Source organism: Poeciliopsis prolifica, unplaced genomic scaffold (assembly GCF_027474105.1).
Source record: "Poeciliopsis prolifica strain line A6 unplaced genomic scaffold, Auburn_PproV2 SCAFFOLD004, whole genome shotgun sequence".
Taxonomy (NCBI): domain Eukaryota; kingdom Metazoa; phylum Chordata; class Actinopteri; order Cyprinodontiformes; family Poeciliidae; genus Poeciliopsis; species Poeciliopsis prolifica.
This window is the reverse complement of record NW_026562379.1, coordinates 11,564,095-11,577,048: the sequence shown is the minus strand read 5'-3', so window position 1 is coordinate 11,577,048 and position 12,954 is coordinate 11,564,095. Positions and strand designations below refer to the sequence as shown.

At 39.9% G+C, this 12,954-nt stretch overlaps 1 protein-coding gene across 1 annotated transcript; it reads right to left on the bottom strand.

Moving 5' to 3' along the window:
* Nucleotides 1-816: 816 nt before the first annotated feature.
* On the bottom strand, nt 817-12,853 carry farsb (phenylalanyl-tRNA synthetase subunit beta). The gene is made up of 18 exons (XM_055028876.1): nt 12,738-12,853; nt 12,276-12,331; nt 11,908-12,062; nt 11,662-11,734; nt 11,448-11,563; nt 10,281-10,431; nt 10,080-10,188; nt 9,905-9,975; nt 9,764-9,825; nt 8,815-8,866; nt 8,659-8,720; nt 8,210-8,417; nt 8,044-8,124; nt 7,859-7,951; nt 7,040-7,157; nt 6,671-6,823; nt 2,092-2,239; nt 817-1,755 (listed from the first exon to the last, which is right to left on the bottom strand). Exons 1-18 carry the CDS (start codon nt 12,793-12,795, stop codon nt 975-977), a joined length of 2,547 nt encoding a protein of 848 aa, XP_054884851.1. The 5' UTR covers nt 12,796-12,853; the 3' UTR covers nt 817-974.
* Nucleotides 12,854-12,954: the final 101 nt, after the last annotated feature.

Below are 12,954 nucleotides of genomic sequence, written 5' to 3'. Positions count from 1 at the left end.
AACTTCACTTTACTTTATAGCCTTGAACCTTCTTACAGTTTGCCAGACAAACAATGTACGTTGAAATTAAACAAGAAAATTATGCAATGACAGTGAAAAGAAGACCTATGCAGCTAAAACCTGTTGACACGTCGCCAGTCCATCACAGGAGAACATAAAAAACGTGTGTATACACACCAGCACCTAAGAACAATTCATAAAGACCAACTAACCAAACAGTTACATTTTTGAGAATATCAGTTTGAAGAAAAAGTTTGATTAAATCATTTCTTTGTGATTAATGCAACACTTTTTATTTGTTGGGAGACCTCCTTTCTACAGATTCTCTATCAGATTGAAATCAGGTTTCAAGCTCGGTCAACATCACATCAACACTTCCAGTTAAAAGGAACTTATCAGAAAAACGTACACAAAGCGATATGAATCATTCAGGGTTCACTGTATGCACTTTGTGTTGGTCTGTCACATGAAAGCACTCCAAAGAACTAACGTTTGAAATGTGAAAAAATTCAGTGGGTATGAATACTGTAGTCTACTTTCCTCCAACATTCAGACTCTCCATCTGCTGGTTGGTTCAGACCATCTGTTGCTTCATCGCATGGTAAGTGTTAAGCTTTGCTGCAGTCGAGTAAGAAGGAATGCCGGCACACCTGTCAGACTTTATTTTCAAGATGTATTGCCTTCTGCACAGGTTACTTTAATTTAAAGCTTCACTGACTGCAAGTTTCCCTTTGAGAAGTCAATAAAACATCAACAGATTCAGTGAAAATGCTGAATTAGGCCGTATGAAAAGATGCACTCAGAAGAGAACTCAGCCAAACATCAAAATGCTTTTATTTGAAGCTTCAAGGCAACGGATCAAAGAATATTGAGTCTTTGACGCACCTGAATTTCAACGGAAAGCTAGCACACCGACTACAGCCGGGACCAGGTTACATTAGGCAATATCATTCAGTTGATTAATTCTGTTCGATTCAGATCTTATTGAAGGCAGCCACATCCACAGATTGAACGTATTCTTCGAAAGCAGTGATGGCTTCCTCCAGCAGATCCGTGCCCACTTTATCGTCCTCCACTACGCACCCTATCTGCAGCTTCTTGATTCCATAGCCGACTGGTACCAGCTTGGACTGCCCCCACAGCAAGCCCTCCATAGTGACGCTACGGACGCACTCTTCCATCTTGGCCATGTCCGTCTCGTCGTCCCACGGCTTGACATCGAGGAGGATGGAGGACTTGGCAACGAGTGTCGGCTTCTTAGCCCTCTTGGCGGCATACTCGGCCAGGCGCTGCTCTCGGAGCCGAGCTGCCTCTGTGCTCTCTTCGTCGTCATCATCTGAACCAAAAAGGTCGATGTCATCTTCGCTCGTGTTGTTTGGGGAGGCAGGCAGAGTGGGTGGGAGAACAAACCGACTCCTGGCTGACGGGAGACGCGCTCTTTCCGTCTGGAAGGACTTGATGTGGCAGTACCAGCGCCGGAGGTGGCAAAAAGCCTGCGAGGGCGGAGAGGGGATGGCGTCGAACACTGCGGCGTCAGCTTGGGACGCCGTGAAACCCTCTATGTAGCTTTTGTCTGTCAGGAAGTCATTAAGTGCCTTGAGGCCTGCCTGTGAGCTCAAATCGCCAAACACCGTTTTAGTTGAATGCAGGTGAGATGGCAGAATTGGCTGGGATTGGCTGGAAGCTGGAAACGGGTGCTTGAAGGTTTCCTGCATGGGAACGTCATGTGTGAGGAGGATTTCAGCAGTGTGGCCACTGAAAGAATCAAAGCAACACATAATAAGTCACTGAGTTTATTTACCATGCACCTATAAATGCATGAGAAGCCAAAATTAAGGGCATGCATGCATGCAAAACCCACACATAGACTCACAAAGACAAGGAAGTCTTGTTAATTTTTAATTTAGTGAAAACAGGCGTGTTATTTAAAAACCACTGGATCAACACTACAAAGCTGTACACACCGGTTGGTTCGTGCACCAATTACATAGTTGACCAAAATCACATCCCATAAACACAAAACCAAACTACATATATGGTTGACTTATCAACTCATGAATGTTTGGTAGACGTTTAAGAAGGTGAAATCACAGGAAAGGTTCGAGGTCCATCTCCAAGGCAGAGCAGGGCATGGTCAGCTCGAAGCGGCTGATGACGTCGGGGTGAAGGACTCCCAGACGCCCTACACTCGTCCCGCGGACAAAGATCTCAGCACAGCGACCCGGGAAGAAGGTGGAATCTGAAAGAAACATTTTTTTAAAAAATGTAAGCTTGGAAAAACATCAGAAAAAGACCAAAAGCTTCTACAGGTGTATAGTAACAACTCATTTTTGTATAAAAGCAGCTCAAAGAAATCCAGCTCAATGGGAGAAATTTCAGACAGAACACTGAAGGCAGATGAGAATCGTGAAAGGCAGAGTTCTCATTGTCTGCTGGCTTCATCTTGTCCAAGAATAGCCTTGAGGTGTGCTTCGGATTATTGTCCTGGTGGAGCAGCAAAATATTTCCAAGTTTCAACGATAAGGTTTAGATTTAATGTAAATTTTAGAAACTGGTTTCGGCCACCACTGGTTCAAAAGCAACACTTTCAGTCGCTAAGAGATTGTTCTTGACACAGTGGCCAATCAACTCCATCTTTATCATAAAACCTCTCTCCTTGTTTTTAAGAATGTCTGAAGTTCAGCCCTTAAAAAGAATGGGAAAATAAGAACCAAAAGCATGGTTATTATGTATATTTATCTAATCCACCATCTGTAGTCTCTATTATCTGCCAGATTTTACTGCTGTCATTTGTCTCCCTTAGATTATTTTCCCTTTGAAAAACAAGGATTTCTTCCACATCACAGATGTGTGAGTAAATCACAGAGTGTGGGTGAAACTGCTCGGTTCAGGCTTAATGATCATCATTTGTTCACCCACGTTCGTCATCAGCTCTCAGCTCTTCCGGATCCCAGAACGAGGCACAACTTCCTGTGTGCCACAAAACTCCCAGATAAAAATCGGCGTACTCCATAAGTCCTCATAGACTCTAATCATATTCAAACCTGAATGCTCAATTTTTTCACAAACAGACTGGCAAACAGACTTGTCAGGAAATTACAGGAAGCAGTGGTTACTACAGTAACCAACCCCCCGGCCCCCTTTTCCACACACATACACGAACGTGGCATGCTCCCATAATGCCTAGCTTCTTCCCACGCTGTCTTGCTAATGGGTTCCAGAGCCCACAGCCTGGACGTTCTCTCATCACCGTGGGGGAATAATAAGAGGACCAGAGCGAGAGGGGACGACACCACGGCAGGGTAATTCTCCCTCTCACTTCAGCCCCGTGTCCATTAACAAGACTATATCAGTGGGGTTGCTTGCGTTGGCAAACACGTCATTAGCTTGCACCATAAATGGGAAGCCATAGCAACTATTTAAATAGCACTGGGTATATCCTAAATAACTTATCAGTCAATGAAAATCCTCCGCAGGAGCCTGCCAACATTCCACACACTTCTCCATCTTTCAGGAGCAGAAACGGCAGGCGGATCGATTATTTCCCCGCTGTTGGATTTGAGAGTATTAAACAAAATTCCTATTTTCACTTTAGAACAACTCTAGCATCATTCCTAGCAGCCATAATTTGCATTCACTCAAAATTAGTAGTTCTAAAAAAAATAAAATGGAAAGAATTGAACACAATATATGATGTAATTTGCCTCTGCATGTTTCTAAGCTTGTTCAGACTTTCTGGTTCAAGTCTTATTTAAGAAAGAAAGTTTGAGCCAGTGTGCAAGTTTTCATCAAAGTTGACAAAAATCCCATGCGGTGTACCCCAAGGTTCCAGCTTGGGGTCCCTGCTATTTAACAAATGAGATAAATTACCATAGTTATGCAGATGATGCACAGCTGTACATTACATTATCACCAGGCAACTGAGCCAATCCAGGAATTGAACAGTTGCTTAGAACAAATAAATGCATGGGTGTGCCATAACTTTTACCAGCTGAACAGAAATAAGTACCAACAGTGATACTTGTACCACAATTTGAGAAACACCGATATGAAGAATAACATATCTTAGGCTTGAGTGAGCATGACAGATATGTTCAACAATCGTTTCTTTGGTGAGATTAACCTTTTTTTTTATTATTTTAAATTCTATTTGAGTTTGAATATAAACCTTTTATGTTCTGGATATATTTCAAATAATGGAAGTCATCCACATTTTAATCACACAAAGTGTGACAACATCAAATTGATATCTGAACAAATAAGAGGTAGAAGTCCCTGCCTTGACAAATGGACCGGGTCTTTGCATTGGACACAGTTGTTAGGTGAAACATGGGCATCTGTCTCCTAAGTGACTCGTCTGACTGTGGATCCCTCGGCTCGTCACGTCATCCCCTTTCTCCAGATTTAGAAGCGGAAGCTAACCTGACATGGACTCCCCTGGAGGGGTCCTGCCTCGCCCTTTGGATGGACATATCATGAGGATGCCTGAAAGATTAGCTGGGGTCATGACCTTGTAATGGGGCTAAGGACACACTGGCATATGTGTATATGAGGCATTAAAAGGTGCAGAGTGCGTGTGGAAAAGTGAGAAAGAAAATTGTGTGCTGTGTTTCTGTCCCTCTGCTGAGCACTGCAGTGGCTGACGTGACTCCCATGCCCGATCTCTACACTGCAGGCGGTGCACACTCCTCCAGGTTTACGTCGCACTGTCACACTCTTTGGTCTCCTCTCTTATTTTCCTCCACCTCTCCCTTTATCCTCTCTGATCTCATCTCTTATCCAGTGATACTCAAGCGCATTGATTTGCAGTCTGAATGGGCCGTCTGAGACCGGAAGGATCTCTGAGAGGACGACCTTGGAGGCAGGCAAGCCAAGGGATGAAGGGAGTAAACGGTAGGTAGAGATAGAGAAAAGCAGATGAGTGAGAAATCCAACACTTCGATGGATTTCTCCATCGCAGTGCAAACAGAAGCCAAGACAAACACAAACCTCTCTAATTGCTAATGTCACAGAGATGGAAGACAAAATCAGCCTGACTCATTCTTCTGCTTTTTAAGTTAACATTCTTCCTCATATATTATTGTTCCACCTCCACATTGATAACATTCATCCTCTGCAATGCAGAACTGTGGTCAGGGGTTTGAAAAATCTTGTGGTTCTGAGTTTCTTACTTCATCTCTCATTGTGACAGACAGCCTTTTGAAGGTCATTCTGATAGATTTCATCACAAAAGGAGAAGGTTGCATTTTGGCCCACAACCTCATAAACACTGAGTCTCATCTTACAAGTTTGAGTAAATGATAGCACAAACAAAGTCCAATGTTGTTCCAGTTTATTTGACAAACTGATCCAACTGCTGCATTGGACGGTGGACAAAATGAGACCTGTTTTTGCAAAATGATGTGAAAACATATAACGCAGCCAGAAGTAACATTTTTTATTCTAACTGGAGTTCCTTGATACTGAAAAGTTGCTAACTTTCTTAAAATATTATAATTTTTGTTTCGTTTTGTTCTAACCACAGCCCTTACACAGTACTGATTTTTATTCACAGGGTTCCTACATTTTATCCAATCAACAGAGTAAAATCTTATTCAAGAAAGACGATTATTACTCAATTAGTTGATGATTAGTGCAATCATCAATTGAACCCACTTAATAGTATTAATCATTTCAGCCCTGATATCATGTATTCAGAACAATCTCAAAGAGGGTGGCGTCAATATTCCATCCTTTTCCAGAATCAAATTTATTGCCTTGGATTAACGCGTTAAATCATTAATTGGTTCAGACAAAAACATTTTTAGCCTGAATAATGCTATGTATCTCTTAGAGCAAGCTGAGGTCAGAAAGCAATGGCGTGTAAAGAGCTGTGGAGGCTCCTTCCTGAACGAGTTGAGCTTCCATTTGACCATCCACCATTATTCTCCACTCATCTGTGCTGGAGTCCTGTGACATCAGTAGGGAAACTCAGGGATCCCCCTCTGGAGAAACACTCGCCAAGTCTTCCAGAGAGTGTATACAGGGAACTCACTTTTATCCAGGTTCTTAATTCTTTGATCCTGAGCCATATCTTGTGACCACATGGGGTTGGAACTAGGAGGAGGTGAATCAAGTGCTTCCCCCTTTGTACCGGGACTGATTTTTAAACAACTGGATGCCAACTTGTAGATCCTCTGCCCATCTTTGCTTCTTAAACACAGAGCTTTTCATAAAAGCTCTTTTTGTAGCTAAATGACTATATCCGGCTCATGACATCATTTGGTCAAAATAACATTACTGCCCCCGTGTTGCTACTTAAATCTTAAAATCAAACTGAATGAGTCATTAGGAATTTTGTTTGTAATTTATGTAACCATCCAGATTTTTGGCTGCATTTACAAAGTAGACATGCTCACTAAACTGCTTCCCTTTGCACCTCAAACCCCATCAGATTTCACCGACATTAACTCCACAATTTACCATGGAAACAGCCCTTTCCTAACAACCAATGCTGTTTAGGGATTTACATAATCCCCAACAAAACCTGCCTTATGTCACATTTCTGATCATTAAAATAAAAATAAAAATCCCCCCCATAAAAACAGTGTTTTTCTGTTTCAATGGACTCTGAGCCAACAGAGCACACTTCTTGTTGATGTCCAGTCCTAGTTGAGTCCAGATTGCTTACCGTCTGCAGCCTGGATGTGGTATCCCTCTCCACGAGCTGCTTTCACCTCCAGCAGCTGCATGGTTCGGTCCAGCAGGCCGTGGATCACCTCAAAGCCCGGAGTCTTGTTGTAATAAATGGCACAAAAACGCCGACTGTTCCTTGCCCCAACATCTGGGTGAATGAAAAGATTTAATGTAACGATGCTCAAATTTGTTGACACAGTGTATTTGTGCACCTAAAAGATCTTCTCGCAAAATAAATGTCCTCTAAAAAAAGAAATATCTGATTTTACTCAGGCAACATCAACCCCCAAATGGGCAAAGTGTCATACATCGTTTCACGCTCACGCATGTTCACACATCGTTTCACGCTCACGCATGTTCACACCTTTGCTCTCGTCCTTCAGCACCACATCAGATATCTCAAACAATTTGAGAGGAAGGGGCATCTTCCTGTTGGCAGCTATGGTTTTCAGCAGGCCAGGAAGTAAAGTGGTGCGCGCCACCTGGTGGAGGACGAAAAGAAAAAAACATGGGAAAAGTCGAAAGCATGGCGGCAATTTATTAAAGAGGACAAGGGCACCACCTAGTGGAAGAATAACAGTACAAGTCGGATCGACATGGTTTGAAAAGTTTGACTTCTTATTCCGTTACAAGATCAGATGAAGGGATGAGATTCACTGCAAAAAATATAAAATATTTTAAAATATAATTTTAAGCCAAGGAAAAATGATTCCAGAATTGACATTTTAAACTTTCTGCAGCATCTCCAACTAGCAATTAATTTTATAAACAGCTTTCACATTTTTAAATAGCTTTAAATGCGCTTCCTCTTACATTGCTTTGAACACCGTTACAGCATGTTCATATAAAAGCATTTTCAGAATAAATTGTAGGGGTGTGAACATTAATCAGAAAACTATTTTATGCTTCCGGTCAAGTACAGTTGAAATGAAAAAAAAATATATATATATTAATGCATCTCCAGTCAAATAGTAAAATCTGTACAGTACTCATGTTAAAGTTACATATAAAACAGTTTTGAGAGACTTAACATTACAGTAGAGGACAGATGGTAGAAAGTAAGAAAATTCTGATAGATTCGTTTTTATTAGACAAGTAATCTGCTTCATCCTTTACCTCAGAGCGAGTCTGTGCTCAGAAAGTTTGTACGTAATTATTCTGTTTCTGTCAAACTGTATCTCACCTGAAACTCTGCAGTCTTGGGGTTGGAAATGTGAATAGCTCGGGTTTCCGAGATCTTTTTTCCAAGCTTGTCTGCTATATCTTCTTGAGAACACTACAAAAAGTCAAATAATGAGAATTTTTAGGTTTACAGAGACAAAAATAGCATGCTAAGGTTTATATTAACGTAATTTTATGGCTTTTCACCAGAGCAAAGTTGAGAGCCTCTGTGAATCCAGCAGCTGCCAGGTCTTGTCTCAGCAGCTCTGTCAGTTTATTGAGAGGAAACTGCAAACAAACAAAAACAAGTTTCACAAGATGCAACATTTTCTGGTGCTTCTAAAGATGAAAATAGGAAACCAAAGCATGGCACCTGGTTGGCTACTGTGTAGGTGCGTGGTGTCGTGCGGGTGATATTATTAAACCCGTAGGCGATGGCGGCGTCCTCCATGATGTCACAGGCATGGATGACGTCTGGACGGGTCGGGGGGATCTCCACCTCAATCTCATCACCGACGCCGGTGGGTTGGGAGAGGAGGCACATCCGGGTCAGGAGCTGAGCAACTCTCTCTGTTGATTCCCTGATGGGAGCAGGAATGAAGGAAAAATATCCACAAAAAAATCTTTGTGTTTGTTGAAAACAAATGGATGAAGTACAATAATTACTGCTAAAGCATTCTAAGAGTACCTACACTGATTCTTCACCAAATCAACATCTGAGAAGATTCAATATTTACTTGAAAACCTTGAAACTGCATAAATGCTGGTTTGAATGTATATAACTTGCATATTTTAACACATTAAGTAATCCAAATGAGTCACCTAATGCCAACTTTTCTGTTGATGAACTCGCCAGACAGCTTCTCCTTCCTGTAAGCTAATTCCTGCAACACAAACCAGGAAACAGCAAAAACTTTGAAACCATGTCAGTAAAGTGATTATTGTTCAAAAGAAGAAGAACAGAAGTAGAAACAGTACGGGGTATATGCAGATCTTTCCATCTGGGCACACCACTTCAGCCTGCTCCACCCTGCAGAGAAGAAAAAAATTAAATTCATAATAAATGAGAAATTTTAATTTTTTCAATGAATTAATGAGCTTTTGTTGTGAAGCCAGTGAGTGTGACCTTAACAAAACAAAGCAAGCGCAAACGAAGTCATCCAACAGCTTAAACCTGGAGAAAATTTAAGATTGCACTAGGAGATTGTTACAATATCAATGTTAATAAAAAACTTTCTAGCAACAGAATTTTGTTATGTTTCAATAGGCTGAAATAATTAATCGGATTAATGATGATGAAAAAGGCCATTGGCTGCGATATACTTATCATAAAATTGAATTATTTTTATTTGAATCTTTAATGTAGATCTCATATTGTTAAAATAAAAAAAAGTAGAATTACTAACTTTTTAATCTAAACAATTATCAGAAAAATTAATACAACAATCAATTTCTAAAATAATTGTTAGTTGCAGCCCTACTTTTCAACAGATTTTGCAACAACTTTATAAAATGTACACAGCCTTGGAAAAGTATTCATATAAATTCAACTACAACTGAATCTGTGGCAAGTCTTAAAAGCTGCTGTTCAAAGATGCTCTTCGTCCAGTGTGACTGAGCTCACACTATTTAGAAAAACAGAAAAAACAGAAATTCTATGGATGGCTACAAGGACCAAGCTAAATACAAAAACACACTTTTTAGATTTTTAAACATTCAAAGAAATTTTAATTTTCCAACTTTTTTCATTTTATGTCCTCATTATTTTCTACTTTGTGCTGATCTATCACAGCAAATCGTAGTAACATATTTGTGATTTTCATGCAGGTTTATGTCCGAAAGTTTGAGGGGTGTGAATTATTTGGCAAAAACTAGAAGTGAGAATCTATTTCAGCAATCAGAGGTGGATGAAGGAACAGAGACTTACGTGAAAGGCTGAGCACAATACTCGCTGAACATGGTCACAATCATGTCCAACACAATCTTTGCCTGCAGGGAAGAACATGGCGAGGGTCTAATGGCAACAATAAGAGGTGATGAGTTTGTATTTGTCTTGTCTCGGTATTACCTTAGTAAGATCAGTTGCTGTGCACTCGATAAAGACATTCTTTGTCTTTAAATTGATTCTTGAATGGTCCCCTGGAACCAAAGCAAACTTTCTAACTCAGTTTTGTCTAAACTGTACAGTAGCTATGTTTATTTATAAGTTTAAGTGACCACAAAACGAAAAAAAACAATCTCACCATTGATTATAGGAGGCATCGACAGTACCATGCCGTTGCTGTCATAAATGACTGGATACACAGGCTTGTCTTCAATAATAGGGAGATAATGTCTCAAGTGACTGTCTGACTGTGTGAACAACATGATTACGATTGGGTTAGCTGTTAGCATAATGAGCTGCTGTGAGGACTAAAATCCACTTATCTAAATCAGCCGTTTACCTTGTAGAGGCTCATGAGCTGGGTAGCCGTGTACTCTTTGGTCTGGTTCAGCGGTCTGAAGCAGATGTCTCCAGGAGCTTTGGCTGTGTAGGTGAACGGGCCTGAGATGGTGTCCAGGTCATGAGTGCCAATGGCAACCAGGCTCCTCTTCCTGGATAAACACAGTTAATATTGTTAATTAAAAACACACCTGTTTAGAATTGTATTTGAAATGTAATATGTAACAATGTATTGTTTATTCCATGATGCATGACTTTGTGTTCTTGTGTTTATGATGTAAAGCACTTTGAAATGCCTTGCTGAAATGTGCTATACAAATAAAATTTGATTGATTGATTGATTGATTGATTGATTGATTGATTGATTGATTGATTGATTGATTGATTGATTGATTGATTGAATACTTCACTCAATTGGAATAAATGAAAAGGATAAATGTTTTTTCTGTCTCTGTCAATAAGTTTTATTGGTTATTGTCTTTGGAAAAGCCTAACTCGTTGCTCTATGTCAGCACTTTGAATTCATCTGCGTAGTCCGATTTATTAAGCCGTTATGTTGAATCCTTTCCTCAATATTAATATAAAATGATAATTTCTCTACATTAAAATTAAATAAAAACTAAAAACATGGAGAACAAAAATAACCATGCATCATTTATCAGTTATTGTGACAAATTTCTTATTATAATTTTGAATTAGCTGTGTCACAATAAATTCTAATGATGTAAAAAACAAACAAACAAAAAACACAGTCCCTAATGTCAGGTCTGTTACTTCTACTATTTTTTCCATAATTTTTTCAACTAAAGTATGAATAAAGACCAATATGCAAATGTGTGAGCAGTTCGGTGGTACAAACCACACTTCTTTGTGCCTAATGTCGTAAAGAAGGATAATGCAAATGCATATGGTTTTCAAAAGCTGTATCTGTGTGGGGCTATGATTGCTGTGCTATGTAATCAGAGCTGGGGAGTTACAAGACAAAAACGTAATAACAGTAACATTTTTACTGTTATCATAAAAGTACTAAAAGATATTGTGACAATTTCTATAGCAGCTTAGCGCTGGCCAACAGTCTATGTTGTGAGTGGATCAGCTCAGTAAAACACTACAGAAGTGATAGAAACCTCCACCTGGTGATCATACTTTATTATTCTTCTGCACTGACCTGCAGATGTTCTGATGTAGCTTCTCCTGCAGCTCAATGAAACTGTCATAGCGCTGCTGAGTGAAAGTGATGTTCCTCAACACTGCTGCCACTGCATGGGGTCGCACTGCTGCTGTCTGGAAAAAAACACATCAAAAACACTTTATTCTCTACAAAATTTAAAATTAGTTGCAAAGGCAACTTCAGACAGCAAAACAAATCTCTTCTCACACACCTCTTTAGTGATGATCAACCTCTGCGGCTCCCCACTGCCTGGGCTCAAGCGTCTGTATCGAGGCGCCTCGAGCCTGAAACAATGTTTTTATTTGCATCAAAAGTAAAACAATTCAAGAAAAAAAAGATGCTTTTAACAACAATAAATGTTTGTATTTAAGTTAGAAATTTTGCAATTCTTTCCCCCAAAAAACCATTTGATCATACTTGATAAGATTCTCATTCAATGAAGCAGAGTGTGACTCACTTATTCTTGAAGACCTGTAAACCACGGACAAGCCCTTCCAGACAGAGCAGGTCGTAGCGGTTAGCTGGCACATCGATCTTATACAGAATAACATCAGATGCATCTGAAGCTTTAGAGTCACCCTGCTCCTTGCTGATTATCTCCCTTTCTGAGGTCTGGGATAGAAACAGAGAAATGATGGTTTATAATTTTCTTTTGTTGTTGTATTTAGTAATCATCTATTACTTTATGTTTTACTTTTTGTTGAAAGAAAATTCCAGATTCCTTGTAAGTGCATGTAGGCAGTTATGCCAGTAAAGCTACAATGTTTTTGTTTGTCAAATATGAACAAGCATTTTGGGTTTATGTGACCAAAATAAATCACTTACAATTTCATCCAACTCCAGCCCGAACTCAAAGCATAACTCGTCAAACTCCTCATCAGCTACAACAAGAGAAAAACTGTCAATAATAATGTATAACCAGTTCATCAGCCATCCGATGATGTGTCTACAGCTTGGAGAGGAAATGATGCAACCATACAGACATAAGCTGAAGAGACATGAGGCGTTGTAGTTTATTAAACTAACACAAACACTAGTGACAATTAACTCATGTTTAAATAAACATAAATCTGCCCTCACGTATGTTTTTCACAAGCTAAAAAAGTTATGGGGAAAAAACTTGATGGTTAGCTAAAATTAGCTGTTAGCACTCAATCAATGAGCTGACAGGTAGCAAGTTCAGCCTCTGTTATTATGCTTTCTTACTTCTTTCAAAGTCTAAAAGGCTCATAGACTCAAAGACAGATAATTTATCAGTTAATTATGAAAGAAAACGGCAAAACTTACTGTATGTTCTGCCCAAAGCTTTGAAGAGAAAGTCCCTTTTAACTCCGACAGTCGGCATGTTTAGCTGCTAATCCTAGTTAGCTCAGGAATGAAAGGACCCTACTTGTCGAATAAAGCTGTCTGCTGCAGTGCCTGATTCAAAATCGGATCGCAAGCTATTGGAGTCTATACCGCCATCTACGGTACATGACTGTGTGATATATATGTCCACGCAATC